This window comes from Ochotona princeps, chromosome 12, assembly GCF_030435755.1.
Source record: "Ochotona princeps isolate mOchPri1 chromosome 12, mOchPri1.hap1, whole genome shotgun sequence".
Classification (NCBI taxonomy): Eukaryota; Metazoa; Chordata; class Mammalia; order Lagomorpha; family Ochotonidae; genus Ochotona; species Ochotona princeps.
In genome coordinates, this window is record NC_080843.1 from 12,675,523 (window position 1) to 12,692,900 (window position 17,378).

At 47.8% G+C, this 17,378-nt stretch overlaps 1 protein-coding gene across 2 annotated transcripts in view; it reads left to right on the forward strand.

The window, feature by feature from the left end:
- The first annotated feature begins 6,820 nt into the window (after positions 1 to 6,820).
- Positions 6,821 to 17,378, forward strand: part of ABCC4 (ATP binding cassette subfamily C member 4) — a 237,727-nt gene continuing 227,169 nt past the window's right edge. Inside the window, exon 1 of one of the 2 annotated variants that reach the window (XM_058670536.1) lies at positions 6,821 to 7,235. In XM_058670536.1, the coding sequence (XP_058526519.1) occupies positions 7,162 to 7,235 (74 nt within the window). In that variant the 5' untranslated portion in view covers positions 6,821 to 7,161. The remainder of the gene's footprint in view (positions 7,236 to 17,378) is intronic. The other variant, XM_058670537.1, reaches the window with a different exon arrangement.

Here is a 17,378-nt window from a genome sequence, read left to right on the forward strand (position 1 = left end):
ACTCTTGTAGAGCTTAAGAATCTCAGCTTTCCTAAGTGAACCACTGAGTTCTGCATCATTAGCTGTTAAGTTTCTACAGACTTAACAGTTAATGTCTTGGGAATGATTCTGTGGACCCACTAATACTCTATATAAACATTGCAGGGGGCCCTTGTTTGGACTAAGCTCCTGCCACAGGTCCCTCACTCATGACAAATGCCACCTATCACCAAACAGAAGCTAAGTGGTTAGTGGGGCTTTTAGAGAAATCAGTAGAGAGAAGTCCAACAGCCCTATTTCCCAAACAGGCTGGTTTCAGGTGGCATAGCAATGAAGTTCCTTCTGCCTTCATTCTCACACAAAAAAGTGATCTGAAGTCATGCTAAGCAATCTCGTTATTTTTCCATTGTTCTGTTTCCTAGTCTCCACTTAACTGCTTTTTTGTTCTTTGTTTCCACTCTTGGTCCACTTCTTTGTTTCAACCCTGCTTCGTCTACAAAACCAATCTCTTCTTGGCTCATTGGAGCGCTCATTCTATTTTAATGGCATAAAGGAATAACCCAACGTGGAATCATCACAAAAGAAAGCCAATTAAGGTATTTAAACTACATGGCTGTGATTTCGTTTTTTGATATTAGTAATCCATGCTTTGCAAAGGTACTCTTTTCCTTCTTTTCGGTTTGGGAATGAGGCATTCATCTATGAGTTGCATTTCTCTTTAGATATTCTCTCCTCTTTCTCACTATATTATCTGGCTTCAAAACATTCATGAATACTTGGAATAGGAAGATAACACACATTTTCTCATGATCTCATTAAAATTCTCTCATATTAAAAGAGGCTACAAACCTTGCAGGTAAAACATTATTCCATACCTTTCAGGTTTCTGAGTGGGGTGCTTCGCCACCTCAACGCCCTGAAGTTTCTAAGAAGGTACTGAGATGTCGCCCTGACCTCCTCTTCTGCCTGCAGAGAAGATTTCCTGGTTTGCCTTCCATCCATCCTATGTCTGGCCCTTCTTTGTGGAGTGGGTTCTGGAAATCTGCCTTTGCCCATGACCAGATGTATGAAGCTGCTTTTAGAGATCAAGCACTAATATGAAACTTTCTTACTTTCAGAACTGAGCCAGGTACCTGACCTACCTTTTATGAGTAACAAAGCCGACATCTTCATCTGTTGACTCCTGAGTCTGTCTCCCAGATGATTCTGAATGTAAATAGGAAAACAAAATGTTAATTATCAAACATCCCCCAGTGTCTTCCAAACAAGCTGTTAAGACTAGGTATACAAGTGACGCCATCATAAAAGAATTACGGCTATCAGTCAGAGAGGGAAAATTTGAAGGATAGCTTCCCTCAGTTTTTAATGCAACTACTTATTACATGTTATGCAGAAAATGCTCAAGTGACACTCATGAATTTGAGTCTCAAACATCTCTACAATAATCAGAATTGTTAGAGTATTACAGTATTATATCTAAAAAATTGTGATCATCTACAGACATTAAAATTTACCAATTAATGTGCCTGAATAAGTTGCTTTTTCCTTCTTTGTAACTATAACTACCTAGTTACTCAAACTAAGAACTTTAGGATTATCATTGATGTGTATATCTTCTGACCTGTTTTTATAAAATTTGTTGAACAGCTAGCTGCTCAGTGAGTGCCTAGTAAGTGCTGGGCTCTGTGATCCTGACTCATCTCCAGAAACGTCTATTGCTACTCGTGCTCTCAGCCCTTCAGCTAGTTTCCAACCAGCTCTGTCACCATCCTTGGTGACCCTCCTCCTACTCCCATCTGCTTTCTCCTAAATCTATCTTTCGTACAATGTCAGGGTTTAAAAAAATATTTGTTGATTTGAAAGATAGAGCAACAGAAGGGGAAAGGAGAAGAGAGAGAAGACAGCGAGAGTGAGATAGAGGGCTCTTCTGACTACTCATTGACTTCTACAACAGCCAGGCCTAGACCAGGCTGAAGCCAGAAGCCAGGATCTTCATCCTGGTCTCTGACATGGTCACCTGCCTGCTTCCTAGGCACCTTATAGGAAGTTGGATCAGAAAAGGATGCAGGCATTGCAAGAAGCAGCTTCACCTGCAGTGTCACAAGGCTGGCTCTGTAAGGTTGGTTTCGTCTCAGAAACAGAAGCTTTCCACGGCTCCCTGAACTGAGAAGATACAGCTCCATTTTTTTAGTGTGGCTCACTGTTTTTAGCCCAACCCATGAGCTGTCCTTCCAAGACCAACAACGATAATACTTTCAAACAATCTGTTTCTTCTAAAATACAATTTATTCATGTGCTTGTTTCAGCAGCACATATACTAAAAAATACAATTTATTCAGAGAAAACAAGAGTATAAGACAGACAAAGATAGCTCCCAATTACTGGCTGCGTATGGGTGGGAGCTGGGACTCAATCCAGATCCTCCATGTGGGTGACAGGAGTCCGGCTATCTGAGGCATCACAGCTGCCTCCCAGAATCTGCCTTGGCAAGTAGCTGGAGCCACAGCTGGGTGTTGAACTCAGATACTCTGAGGTGGCATACGAGCACCTTACCAACCAGGCTATCTGCTCCATAAGCAAGTCATTCTTATCATACTGGTGACATCATCTTACAGTGTCTTGCCAGTCCCTTTTCCTCTGCATGAGGCCACATCCTTGTCTTTCTTGAGCCATGGCTACCTCTGAGCTGTGTACTCCTCCATCCCTATTTTAGGTGACGTTTCTCCTAACAACATGGATCACTGCCTTTCTGAGTAGACCCACTTCCTTCTCTGTGCTCTCTAGCATGTCACGTATCCATTTATAATACATATACGATGTGATGGTTCTTGTGTACACACAACTATCTGTACATTGTCAGTGCTTTCTTAACCTTGGCTGCTTGTGAGAAATCATCTAGAAGCATTATTTTAAAAATGACCCATCTCCAGGCTCCAACACAGATGAAGTGAATCAGACATTCCACGCCGAAAGCAATTAGAGGCAAAATTCATGATTATTTATCTGCCTAACTTTAGCACACAGTAGGTATGACACAAGTATACAAATTTATTGAACCTTTAAGGCATTGAAACAGCTTTACAGGTAAAACATATCATACAATGCAGTTTTTCTTTGTATTTTGTTCAGCACATCCACAGTTTAGTAACCATCCTAACAATCTAATGTTAGAACATTTCTGTCACCTTCAGAAGGATCCCTTAATCCACGAGCAGCCATTCTCTCCTTAGGCAAACAGAAATCTACTTTTTCTTTGTAACTGTTCCAGGAACTTCCTATGCATGGAACCATATGGCATATGATATCCTGTGACAAGTTTTTACTTAATATACTATTCCCAACATTCACCCATGTGGTAAACAAATATTTCATCCCTGTCTACGAGACGTAGAATAATATCCTGTGACTTGGTTACATCATCACATTTAGTTACCATTTATCTGATGGAGATTTTTTTTTCTTCTTCTTCACAAACAGTCCTGTTAGAACATTTATGTGTAAGTTTTTGTGTGGTCATAAGTTTTTGTTTCTCTTAGGCATATCCCGAGGAACGGATGCAGAGTCATGTGATGTTCTTAATTATTCAAAGAACTTGCAGACTTTTCCACTGTGGTTAAACCATTTCACATTTTTGCCCATGTTGTACAGGGTTCCAATATTTTTTTTGCACTTCCCTCAATGCTTTTTACTATCAGTCTTTTAGCTTAGAGAACTGAATCAATGAATGTTGTCAAACAGATGGCATACTCAGTGCCTGGTCTAGTTGTCATAGACTCCAAAGGCATTTACTAAACATTTGTTGAATGAAAGTGGGTGGGATACTACTCATTTGTATTGCCTTTTTTTTTTTATTCATTAATTACATTGTATTATGTGACACAGTTTCATAGGTACTGGGATTCTCCCCACCCCTCCCCAAACCCTCCCACCATGGTGGATTCCTCCACCTTGTTGCATAACCATAGTTCAAGTTCAGTTGAGATTCCCTCATTGCAAGCATATACAAAACATAGAGTCCAGCATCTTATTGTCAAGTTCAACGGCTTCTTAGGTATACCCTCTCTGGTTTGAAGACAGAGCCAGCAGAGTATCATCGGGATGATACTCATTTGTATTGTCTTTACAGTGTGATCACAAATGGTGAGGCTCACAATAATATGTTGATAAGAAAGAGGGGGAGTTCTGAGTCCCCTTTTAGATCTGACAAAATAAGGGTCGGAAAACAAATAGAATCTAGTCAGTGCCTGTCTCCTGATCCAGTCCCCTCCCTATAATCAGACAAGGTTTCTCAGTATTATTTAGAAATACCACATTAATGTTCAGAAGAGAATATCAAGTTTTAGAAGATCTTAGTTAAAATAATAAAAAGATCCCAGCTCAGTGGGAGCTGAAAGAACGGAGTGGTTGGCAGCATGCAGACATCTAATTATGGTGCTGACATAGCTGCGGGGAGCAGACAGCAGTCTGGAACAGGCTGACAGGGAAATTGTCAGACCTTTAAGTTTGGCAAACAAACTTGAGTTTGAAGTGCAACTGGTAGCCGAGTACTTCGCAGGCTAGGAAGTCAGGGGAGTTTGAAAGAGCAGTTAATCAGGTGGAGTCTGCCTAGGTGGTGAGTGAAGTGCACTATCTGAGAACAGCCAACATGGGACTACAGATCGTGGAAGGACCACTGTGTTCTTAGAACATTCAAATTAAAACACTGCTTTCCTCTTGTGATAGAAATTCTTCCCAAACACTGCATGCGATATCAAGCAAACGGTACAATAAAACTCCATTATGGGCCCAGTGTGATGGCTCAATTAGCTAGTCATCTCCCCACCCCCTTATAAGCTCTGGGATCCCATATTGGCACTGGTTTGTGCCCCAGTTGCTCCTCTTCTGATTCAGCTCCCTGCTTGTGACCTGGGAAAGCAGACGAGGATGCCCCAAAGACTTGGGACCCTGTACCCACATGGGAGACCCAGAAGAAACTCCTGGTTCCTGGCTTTGGATTGACTCAGCTCTGGCTGTTATAGCCTTTTGGGGAAGTGAACCAGCAGATAGAAGATCTTTCTGTCTCTCCTCTCTGTAAATCCAATTTTCCAATAAAAATAAATAAATCTATCCATTTATTTTTTCCTTTTTTGGCCAAAGAAGTGAGCATTTTGCCATTCTTATGCTAAAAGCCAGCATTGGGGGTGGGTACAGGCCTAGCAAATGAGACGTACTTGTCCCACTCAGAGGGCATTGCTTGGATGCCTGCTTCCAGGGTGCCTGCTGCACAGCAGTGAGGGCAGTAGGCTTGGGGTCTTGCTGCTTCCATGGAGACCTGGATTGGCTTTCTGGCTCCTAGCTTTGACCTGGGTCAGCCCCAGCCACTGTAGGCATTTGAGGGGTAAGCCAGCAGATAGGAACTGCTCGTGTCTCTCAAATAAATAAGATAAAAAGCCTTTACTCCCAAGGCCCTTTTTAAGAAAATGCATGTAGAAAATGATCTCGTTACAAGCACCATGAATTCATAACCTTACTCCTTCTTCATCCAGGATTGAAGTGAAGAGATGTTGAGGAGCTTGGGAGGTGGGCAAGCAACTGCAGACCTGGAGGGTACTTCAGCAAGTCGGTGGAAAATTGAACTAAGAACTAACTCAAATAACACAATTTTATTTTGGTGCAAAACATTTTGAGACATGCATCTGAGGGGGTCTTCGAAAAGTTGATGGAGAATACATACCATGAAAGCTGATGGATTTTAAAAACATTTGCACCAAAGCAAACCTTTAAATCCATCTTTCATGACCTTTTCAAAAAAGTTCTTTCAGAGATGGAAAGAGTGCACCCAGCTTTGTTAGTTCACTCCCCAGGGAGCTGCGAGGCTTCTGGGAACTCAATCCAGGTTTTCCAAGTGCATAGTGGCAGGAACTCAAGAACTTGAACCTCCTATTGTCTGCACTAACACCAAGCTGAAGTCACAAGTTGACCTGGCAAGAAAACCCATGCACCCTGAGGTGGAATATGGACCCCTTAACCACCAGGCCCAAAGCCTGTTCCTGCAAGCACTTTCTGAAATGGCCTCCAATGGGTGTGGGGTCAAATAACTTAGAACAAGATTTTGCTCAAGGTCTCCACAATCATCAATTTATTCGAATAGTATTGTGGGTGCCTCATGAGTGTGCCCATGCCTACTGACCCTGAGTTCTGTGTTTGGGTCTCACCTACTTTTGTAATATGTGAGAATTTTCTAGAATAGGGCATTGTTAGTTTTAGGGAGGAAAGAAACGCACAAAACTGTGCATAACTTGTATTCGTGGGAACCTTTTGACAGACTCTGTACTGGGCTCCCAGGGTAGGACTGAAGAGAGACATCACGAAGGTGTCTCTTCAGGTTTCCCTTTGCAGGTCCCAGCGGGGTAGCAGCAGGCTCATGATGGTCCCCAGCTCAGCACAACGGCTAGATGCTAAAAGCCTGGGCTTCGCTGAAAGCATTCATTCCTCTGCCTCAACTGCCAGTAACCTGCTGACTCCAAGTCTTGCAGCAACACGAGACGACGTGTGCTAAACTCTGCTGCCTCCGAGGTCAGGCGCCCGCTGGGCCGGTGCTTTGGAGAGGCTTCCAGGGCGTCCTTGTTTGGTCCTGACCGGGGCGGTGCGCCCAAGGAGCCGGCTACTCCGGCCACCTGGCAGCTTTCTCGGGAGTCTTCGTAAACCTGCCCGGCCCAGGGGGCGCTTCCGAGCAGCAGGGGCGGGCACCGCCACCCCCGCACCCTCCACCCTCCGAGTCGGTGCCTCGCCACTCATCTCCAACTTCGGCAAAGTTCGCAGGGGGGTTCGAGCACGTGGGCGCCCGTGTGTGGGGTTCCCTGCGCCGCGTGGTCCAACCTCGGGGCCCGCGGCCCTCACTGCCCGCAGCCTGGGTCTCGCCGCCGCCTCAGGCCGCGGCGTCACCTCACCGCCCCCGGCCGCGCTCGCACGCGACGACGCGCAGTTGCTTGGCTCCAGGCGGCGTAGCGGGCGCCCCGAGGCGGCTCGGGAGGCGGGGACGGGGCGTGCCGCCCGCACCCGGCTCCCGGAAGCAGCTGGTTCCCTAGTCCCCGAGCTCCCGCCGAGCGGACCAGCGCGGCCGCCCTCGCTAGCATCCGCACCGGCGCCACCAGCAGCAAGCGCGACTGCGGCCCCGCGGCCTCGCCCGCCCCACCCGGCACGATGCTGCCTGTGCACCCGGAGGGGAAGCCCAACCCGCTGCAGGACGCCAACCTCTGCTCCCGCGTGTTCTTCTGGTGAGCACCCCCTTGCCGCCGCCGCCGTTCCCGAAGACCCAGGGGCCCTGCCCTGTGCGCCGCACTCCCCGCGCCCGAGCGCACCCCGGCGGCCGCCTGCGTCCCGCCTGCGCCCGGGTGAGCACAGGGGCGCGGGCTGGGGGGATCCGGCCCCGGCGGCGGCGCGCAGGGTCCCCCCTCTGGCGGCTCGGGGCCGCGCCAGCCTGTAGTGCTGACGGAGAGAAGAGGTCATCTTGAGGCTGACCTAGGGGGACTCGTGCCGGTAGGCGAAAATAGGACCCTCCATACTCGAGCTTATTGCTCAGGGACTCGCCATTCTCCAGACCCCGAGCGGCGCCTTTTTTTTTTTTTTTTTTTTGCCCTTTCTAAATAAGCCTCCTGAGAACGGCTTCCTTTATCTCATCTCAGTCGAAACCCAATTAGCCTCCTGGACTAGTGCCACCTCCAGGTCCTGTTCCCACCCCTTCCCATGCCCCTGCCGAGTCCAGCCGCCCTGGGCTCCCATCACTTGTGTGTTAGCTGTGTAACCAGGTGTCTGTCTGGCATGTTACCGTTGTCCCTCTGCTTCTCCCCGCATGGGTCTCTCATTTGCTGTCTTCTGTGGGGTGGGATCCAGTGATGGCAAATTTCATGTGGGTGAAAAATACATCATGATTTTCTGTGTATGAATGGGGATGCTGATATTTGGACTAGGTCGACTTCCACGCTGTGCTTTTGGCTGGGACACCCCCCCTCCCCTCACGGAGCTGGGCTGGAGTCTACTGTTACCTGTTAGAAGTATTTTCACTTCATCTTGTAGGACTGCTCTGGGAGGTTCTGTGATGGAGTTGGGGGGGTGGTTCCCCGGTATCCCTGGCAATTAACTGACCGGCAGCCCTCCCGTTCTGAAGCCACTGGAGGGCCATTGAACTGAGGCGGGCCACACAGGTCACACAGGTGCAGGGAGCCCAGGAGAGCTGACATGCTTTGCCACTGGCCTGGACCACCTAACTGCCCAGGTGGGTCCAAACCCTGGGCTTTCTCACACTTGATTGAGGATTAGATCTTATGTTTCCTGGTCTCCCTTTCCCTCTTCGCCATATATTCTGATACTTCCCTTTTTAATGGAAAAGCCTAGGGAATCCCAAGAGAATGAGTCATCTCCTCTTTGTGTTTTAATTGAGGGGCCTTCATTGTGAGCCTGGAGCTTTCTTGGCAATCCGATGGCACCGAAAGAAGAGAGGAGCTTTCCTTGCAAACGTATACCAAGCATAGAGTCCAGCTACTTATTGTCCAGATGGGTTGAACAGTTTCTTGGGGAGACCATTTCTGGTCCGAAGTTAGAGCTGGTAGAATATCATCCCAGTCAATTAAGAGTCCCAATATAACATCAACAGCAATTTGCAACATTATGGAATTGACATGGTTTTGAGTAACCAGTATGCTAAAAAAAAAACAAAAAGCAAGTTCTTAACCACAACCTATGATTAGCTCATTGACATTTCAATTTTAGTTTATATACAGGACCGGCTGCTATATACCTTAAAATGGCTATAAGGTACCATTCAGCTGTCTCGTGTCTATTTCATTTTAGTATTTAGCCATTTGTTGTGTTGAAGTATAATTTTGCTGATCTTGGCAGATTTTAGGATAATCTAGACTGGCTTGTAACTCTAACAAGACATTTGTCGACAATTAAGGTGCAGAACATTTTTTTTGGGGGGGGAGGGTGTGCAGGGAAATCCTCAGCACCATGGCGAGGAGTGACTAATCTTCGTGTCCCACCCAGCGAGGCATGAGCCAATCCAAGCCAGCTCTTTCCTGTCAGATTCCAAGCTCTACTTTTTGTTGTTTGTCTATTTATTTTAGGTTTTTTTAGTTTGTATGATTGTTTGCTATGAGGGGGTTTGCAAGGAAAGAATCTTGATTGAATTTGAACTGTAATATTGCATCAAGGTGGAGGAATCCACCGGGGGGGGCGTGGGGAGGGGTGGGGGGATTCCCAGAGCCTATGAAACTGTCACATAATGCAAAATAATTAATAAAAAGAAAAAAAAAAGCAAAGCCTTTCCAAGCTAGTACTGTGGCCCACATTAGTTGATGGTTCCAGACTTTCATAAGAAGCGTTATCTTTGTTTTCTTTGAAATGGTGATCATTGTAATTTCAAGAAGGTTCTCTTGGGGCCTGATGTTGTGTCGTAACAGGTTGAACAACTGATTGGGAGCTATGTATCTCTTATCAGATTGCTAGTTAAGTAACAGCTGTATTCCTCCAGATCCAGTTTCCTGTTCATGTACCTGGTAGGGCAGTAGAAAATAGCCCTCATGCTTGGCTCTGGCTATCTGTGTAGGAGAGTAGGTGGAGATCCTGGTTCTTGGCTTTGGCTTGACCCAGACCTGGTTGCTGTGGTCATTTGGGGGAGTGAATCAACAGGTGAAGGATTTCTTCTTGCTGTCTTGCCCTGTTCCACTCTGTTTCAAATAAACAAATAAAATTTTACAAAAAGAAAAAAAAAAAAAAGAAGAAAGGAGCTGGGGGCGGAAGGAATATGGGTGTGACTTCAGGCGGGGCGGGTGCTTCCCAGGCCACTTGCAGTTTGGGATTGGGTAAAAGGGCCAGGAATGGGAAAGAATGTGACTTGGGTGGGCGCCTGTTTCTGTTTTCGCTGTTGGAGGGGGAAGGGGTTTGCTTTTGCACCTGAAGACTGCCAAGGTGGAACACGCTGGTTAGGTGGCCTGGGATTGCAGTAGTTCTGCAGGACCCAGTCCGGGTGGCGTGGCTCCAGATTTGGGTTCCAAACTGAGCAGTTTTCAAGAGTTGAGCCTTTCGTGCTCTCCTGTCCCTCAGGCACCTGTGATTGGGAGCGGGTGCGGGAGAAACGTCTAGTGCCTGGCGTTAGGGTAGCAGCCTGTGGTTCTCAGAGCCGACCCGGCTACATCCTCATCACCTGGAAACGTGCTGGAATGGCACCTTATTCGGTACCCACTGCGGACCGTTACAGTGAATGGTGCTGACAGAAGATTGAGGATGGAGCATTGCTCCTCCTGTTGGCCTGTCATTCCCTGGGTTGATCCTAAAAGAGGGGTGTGGCTTTGTGAAGGCAGCTCTGGACCTTGGTGCTCAGACTTCAGCAGCCCAAAGTGTTTTGGAGTGTGATTCTTCTTGGTGAAAGCCCGTGTACCTGTCTAATATAAGCCAGGAACTGGTTGCCTGCAGACAAGGCCCGCCTTGTACAGGAGGACCCACGTTTCATCTTGTCTGATCTTTGCTTTTCTTTTCAGTTTCACAGCTTTCTAAGTGTGTGCATTGGTAGCCACCTGCCCACGTGGTGCCGGTAGCTGCTGGTTTACCAGCTTGCTCCTGGGACTGTGTTCATTGCCTAGTGTGGATTTGGGGTGTACATTGCCTACTGCTAACTGATGTGGGTTTCATTTTTTATTTCTGCACAGAATTTACTAGGACAGGAAAATAGGAAGGAAGGTGTGTTTCTGTTGTTTGGCCGTGTGTTTGTTATTATGAAGTTGATTTCTGTTATTCAGACAACCTGCTGATTCTTTGGTCCTTTCTAGTCTTCCCCCAGACTTCTGTACATACACATAGCTTTCCTATAAAATTGTGAGTAGTTCTTGAATCCTCGTTTGCTTGAAATTTTCTGTGGTTTAGTGTTTATTTGTAGCTTTAAATAATCTTTATGCAGGTTTAACGGTTGTGGTCTCTGCAGCTCAACAGCTGATTTCCACTCGTGGTGTGCTACACTCTCTGCATTTGGACACATCTTTGTCTCAATCCCTGGTGAAAGGCTGAAGTTGGAGGCTTGCTTTTGAGACGGCGCTGAGGCCTCCCTTTGGAAAGCCTGCATCTCCTTCGCAAAGGGCTGGTTGATGGCCCCCCTAGTGGCTTCTGGTCCACCTTCGTGCTGCCTTGCAGTCGGTGAGGTGATGACTTGGATACTTGGTTTTCCGCCAGCCAGCCAGACGGGAGCTCTGGATGGAGCTCCTGGCTTGTGCCTTCACACTGGCTGGCCCGTCGCTGGCTAATGTGAACATTCGGGGAGTGAACCAACAGATAGGAGAATTCTCTCCATCTCTCTTTCTCTTTGTCTTTCAAGTAAAAAGGGGAAGAACGGAGGAGGGGCGGCAGTGCTAAGTTGTTCTTCAACAGAACTGGACTGGTTCGTCTTCTTACTCAATCATTTATGTACTTACTCCCTGGACAGTTTTGTGTACTGCATTAAGAAAAAAATTCCAAGTTGATAGATTGCTCAACATTGTTAAAAAATGCTTTTATTTTGAGTTTATTTCATTATTGAAGTTTTTAAAGTCTGTTGGCCATTTATTTATTTTCTTTTCAATGTCTAATTAGATCCTTTACATTTTAAAAAATATTTATTTATTTAAATTGAAAGAGAGAGTTACAGAGGGGAGGAGAGACAGAGCTAGGTCTTCTGTCTGCGGGTCCAGTGCCATAGCCTAGAGGCTAAGTCCTCACCTTGTAAGCGCCAGAATCTCCTGCGGGCTAATCCCAGCAGCCCCACTTCCAATCCAGTTCCCTGCTTGTGGGAAAGCAGTCAAGGACGGCCCAAAGCCTTGGGACCCTGCACCTGCGTGGGAGACCTGGAAGAGGCTCCTGGTTCCTGGCTTCAGATTGGCTCAGCTCTGGCCGTTTCATCCACTCAGGCATTGAATCAATGGACAGAAGATCTTCTCTGTCTCTCCTCTTTCCTGTAAAATCTACCTTTCCAATAAATACAAATAATTCTTAAAAAAAAAAATCTTCAATCTGCTGATTTACTCTCCACATGTTTGCAATACCTGGAACTGGAATAATTTGAAGCCAGGAGCCTGGAGCTTCTAGAGTCCCATGTGGATACAGGGGCCCAAGGACTTGAACTAGTCTATTGCTTTCTCAGGTTATCCAGGGAGCTGGATTGGAAGTGAGCATCTGGGGCTTGAACTGGTACCCATGTGCGATGCTGGCACTGCCAGGGGAGGCGCAGCACACTAGGCCGTGGCACCAGCCCCGTGTTGTGTGATTTCTAACCATAAATTGTGCTGGAATTGTCTTTCTGGTATTTGAATAGGCCTCCTAATTTTCCCATTACCATTGATTAATTCTTCCTCTCCTTCTTTCATTCTCTTTTTTTTTTTTTTAGAGATTTATTCATTTTATTACAGCCAGATATACACAGAGGAGGAGAGACAGAGAGGAAGATCTTCCCTCCGATGATTCACTCCCTAAGTGAGCCGCAACGGGCCGACGCGCGCCGATCTGAAGCCGGGAACCTGGAACCTCTTCCGGGTCTCCCACGCGGGTGCAGTGTCCCAATGCATTGGGCCGTCCTCTCCTGCTTTCCCAGGCCACAAGCAGGGAGCTGGATGGGAAGTGGAGCAGCCGGGATTAGAACCGGCACCCATATGGGATCCCGGGGCTTTCAAGACGAGGACTTTAGCTGCTAGGCCACGCCGCCGGGCCCCGTTCTCTATCTTATTAAAGGAAGTGGCACAGCTTATGAACCAGCTGGGTGTGAGATTGGTACTCCCTGACGCGCTCGGGATTGGTTCATGCCCTGATGCCCAGCAAGCCCCTGTGTGTGCTCTGCATTCTTTATCCTATGTGACTGTATGATAAAGCTTAAAAAAGTAATGTATTTGAAAGGCGGAGTCACAGAGGGACAGAGAAAGAGATATTCCGTCTGCTGCTTCACCCCTTACCACCCTAAAAGGGCTGCAGGCAGTGTGCCACAGTGCCAGCCCCAGGAATGTCTAACTTGTACATTAGCTTCCTTGCACCATTTATGGAATACCCCTTATGCGCCTGTCTTTGTTACTGTCCTTCATTAACAATCAGCAAGCCAGATGTGGTGGACGGGGACTGGGGTTACCTTTCCAGGTTCCTTCTCTGGCCTGAACCAGTTCCTGTCTTTGGAGTAGCCAGGGTGCAGACGTGGGCAGTTTTGGACCGTAACTGCCTGTGGCTCAGACAGGATGCAGAATGACCCTGAGGCGTGTTGAAGTTTACTACAGAGAAGACGAATGCGGTGAAACCAGCTGTGTTGTGCACTTCAGGGATTTTTCGCCTGTTTTCCTCTCGGTTTTGCTTTCTTTGCCATTCTCCTATGGCCCAGCGTCTCATCAGCATGCGAGTGCTAACTGATCCGACAGGAGTTGAGCCTTGCTGTGGGCTCCCCTCCCAGAGGTGGCTGTCCCAGGCTGGTCTGCCAGGCTGCTGACACTGGGGCGCTGTGCGTGATGAAAGCCTTCCTGCTACTCTGCACCAGTACTCACCAGTTCCAGTGAGACCCAGGAACCCCTGCGCCTGTCACTGTGTGGTTGCTTCATGTGAGTGCTGAGCCCCAGCAGGTGTTTTCTGAGATTGTATATGCCTATGGACAGTGTCATGGTGGGACCAGCAGTACAGAGGAGCGCCCTAGGCTTTGAAATTGGTCACAACCGGGTACTGCTCTTGTTTGGGTAGTTGCCAGGTGGCTCCGTGTAGGTGTCTTCAGGGTGGTGTTTGATACGCTTCGCCCAGGTCGGGGTTCGGGACTCAGGAGCACTGAGGTTCCTGTGGCCATGGGTCGCCTGAAGGCCTTGCAGCTCTGCTCAGACTTTTGTACTTTGCATGTGTTTGTTTACTGTCAGTCTGAGGGAATGCCGCCAGACTGGGAGAAAGGTAAACTCTAGAGTAAGGAAGGAAGTTTTAGAGCCATTCAAAGATGAATCTTCTTAACCCATCTTAATCTGTGTTTATAAATTCTTCAAGAGATCTGGAAATGGAGGATAGAGGGTTGCCATTGTATTTTCTTCAGATGTTGCACATTATATGTACCTTTATCTGCAGAAGAGAAGAGACAGATCCTCTATCCACTGGTTTGCTGCTTGGTTTACTCCACAAAACCCTGGACAGGGTCAGCTGAAGCCAGAAGCCAGGAACGACCCCCCACTGGACAGGGTCAGCTGAAGCCAGAAGCCAGGAATTACCCCCACTGGACAGGGTCAGCTGAAGCCAGAAACCAGGAACGACCCCCAGGTCTCCCTGTGGGGGCAGGGATCTGCTGCCTTCCAGAGTGCAGCAGCAGGAAGTGGAGTCGGAAGTGATGTAAACAGAACTTGAACCAGCACTCTGGTGTGGTAGGGAATGCCAGCATTCTAGGCAGCAGGGTGAGCCTCCGAGCCAAGGTACCTGCCCAGCAACCTGCATGGTAACAACTGCTTCAGAATCTCAGGCAGCAGCTGGTCGGTGGAGTTAAGGATACTGATTATCTCTCACACCTACTGAATACTTCCTATTGGTTCAGAATTTTCCTCAGCTTGATGCGTAATCCTCTTGTAATTTAAACCTTAGCAACTTATGATGGAGACATCTTTTTTTTTTTTTAAAGATTAATTTATTTGAAAGACAGGGTTACAGAGAGAGGGAGAGAAATAAAAACAGATCTTCCATCTGCTAGGTCATTTCCCACAAGGCTGCAACTGCTTGGGCTGGGCCAGCCAGGAGCCAGGAGCTCTGTCCACGTCTCCCACAGGGGTGGCAGGGAGCCACCTTCTCGAACCATCTTCTGCCACATCCCCAGGTGCATTTACAGGGAGCTGGATCGGAAGTAGAGCAACTGGGGTTGAACTGTTGCTCATTTGGATGGGATGCCGGCATGCCACCACCCAGGCCCCAAGTGAAGACCTCCAGGTCCAGAGAGGTTGGGCACCTAGTCAGGCACCTCGCAGCTGGAGGGGCCCGTGCTGGAGCTGTGTTGGCATCTAGAACTTGAGGATATATCCTGGGTATGCACAAGACAGGCCAAGATTGGCAGTGTTTACGATCTGTCTGGTGGGCTGTAGCTCCCAGACAAGTAAATGTTGGTTGATTGAACAAATGAACCTCCTGCCTGTGTCTGGCAGACCTTTCAAAGGGAATGAATTTGCTCTTTCCATGGATGAGCATCTAAAATGAATTTCTTCCCATCTTGTTCTCTGTTGGCAAGTCATCTTCATCATTGTCCACTGACATCAAATCCTTTTGAGTCAGATCTTGCTAGGTGCCCTTGTGAGTGTTTCATTCTGCCAGTGTTACCCAGCTGCCAATGTTGAGGGTCTCCCAGCAGGGAAAGCTCCCCCTGTTGCCAGCTGCAGCATCTGCTCACGATCTGCTTGCCTTGAGGTCTGAGGCCTCACACAGCTCTGTTCTGATCACGCAGATCCTGGAACAGTTCTGCCTTGGCAGGGACCTCAAAGCCGGGGTTGGGACCCTACCTGGAGAGAGGCTGCAGTGTTTGGGTGAGCTGTTCGATGACAACCTCTTAAAGGAAATGCAAGATGCATTTTATTTAATTGAATTGCAGAGAGAGAGAGAGAAAGAGAGAGAGAGAGGAAATCTCCCATCCATTGGTTTAATTCCCAAATGCCCTCAGTGGGTGGGGCTGGGCCAAGCTGTAGTCTGGAGCTGGGGAGTGTAATTCAGGTGTCTCATGTGGGTGGCAAGGGACCAAGGACTTCAGCCACCATTTGCTGCCTTCAAGGGTACACATTAGCAGAAAGCTGGCATCAGGAATGGAGTGAAGGCTGGAACCCAGGCATTCTGAAATGGAATGGGGGCATCCCAAGTGGCACTGTGGCTGCAATACCCCTTCCCTTGCTCCTGGCAGGGTTGCGATGATTCATCCAGCAGACATTTGAGTGCCTTCTGTGTTGCTAGGTTGAAATCCACAAAAATACCACGAGGGAAAATAAAATAACATTCTTGTTCCACAGCCTGGTGGGTGTGAGTCCACCCTAGCTGAATACCAAAGCCTAGGTCACTTTATAAAGAACAGAGGTTTGTTCAGCTCACTGCCCAGAAGGCTGGTGTCTGCTGAGGGCCTTCGCATGCTGTCATAACATGGCAGAGGGCACCCGTGGAGTGGCAGAGCCAGAGTGCTTGCCCTGATGTCTGTCCATTCAGTGCTGTTTTTGAGGGTTAGGCTGCAGCATGAAGCTTGGAAGAGACAGACTCCCAGACCATCGCAGCACAGGAGGCAGTCATGGTGTGGAAATTGATAGCACTGGCTGCTGAAACAAGTCCTTGATTCAGTGGCTTCAGGCAAAACCCAAGATGCATGGATTCTTGCGTCATAGCAGGTTTGGGTTTGCTAGAGGTAGGAAGATCTACCACACACTTTATACCTCCTGTGATTTGGCCTGCCTTGACTCTTGGGTCCTTTCTGTTGAGGTCTCTGTCCTCACCTGGACAGAGGTCACAAATGGCAGGTTGTTATCTTCCAGGCTTGCATTCGCAGGTTGTTGGCCAATCATGTGGTCATGACTCGCTAATTGGAGGAGAAGCAGAGAACATATGACACGCGTCTGTCCAGTGAGTCGTTAATGCTGGCACAGCGTCATATGTGCTGCAGTAAAGGTGCCAGTGTGCTGTGTGGCGGGGAGGGTTTGTTTGGCTGGAGAAGGTGAGCAGGTGCAGGTGACGGAATCACAGACTGACGTAGTCCTGACAGGTGTAGTGAGTAGAGGCCCTCCGTTGCTCTGCCCCTCCCTGCTGGCTGGAACTGTTTGTTGTTCTCACTCAAAGTCACCATCACTCCCTTATTTCATTCCAGCCAACTTGTACCCTTCCCTTGTCCCATCTTCCTGGTCCTTGAACTTGGGTCCCTTCTAGGTCTTCTGATTCAATTCCTGATTCCATTCCCTGGCTCCAGCGCCACTCTCATGGTGGCTTCTTTAGATGTCAGTTTTTTCCCCAGACCAGCTGCTGTCTGTCCTTTTGCCTTAGTGTCATAGCATCGTAAAGTCATCAGGGAAAGATCTTCTAGACCATATTCAGGATAGAAGTCCCTTCTAGACACTTGGGAGATTGATTATTTGATCTGATGAGCCCAGACTAGAATGAGAGAACTGAGTTGTATTGAGCCATTTCCTCATCATTTTTACCACCTTAGGTTTTTTTTTGTCAACATGCAGATCAAGTTGACCATTTGCTTTCTTAGCTGGACTTTCATTATTTGCATGTAGGCATCATAACCACCCCATGAGACCTTATAGAGAAATGGTTCTTATTTCCATGATTCTGTTACATGGCAAGGTTTTCAGACTCTGTCCATCTGGCTGGACTTAATAATCCTTAAATGCTTTATGTTTAGAACTGACATTGTGGTGCGGTAGATTGGGCCTCTGCCTGCA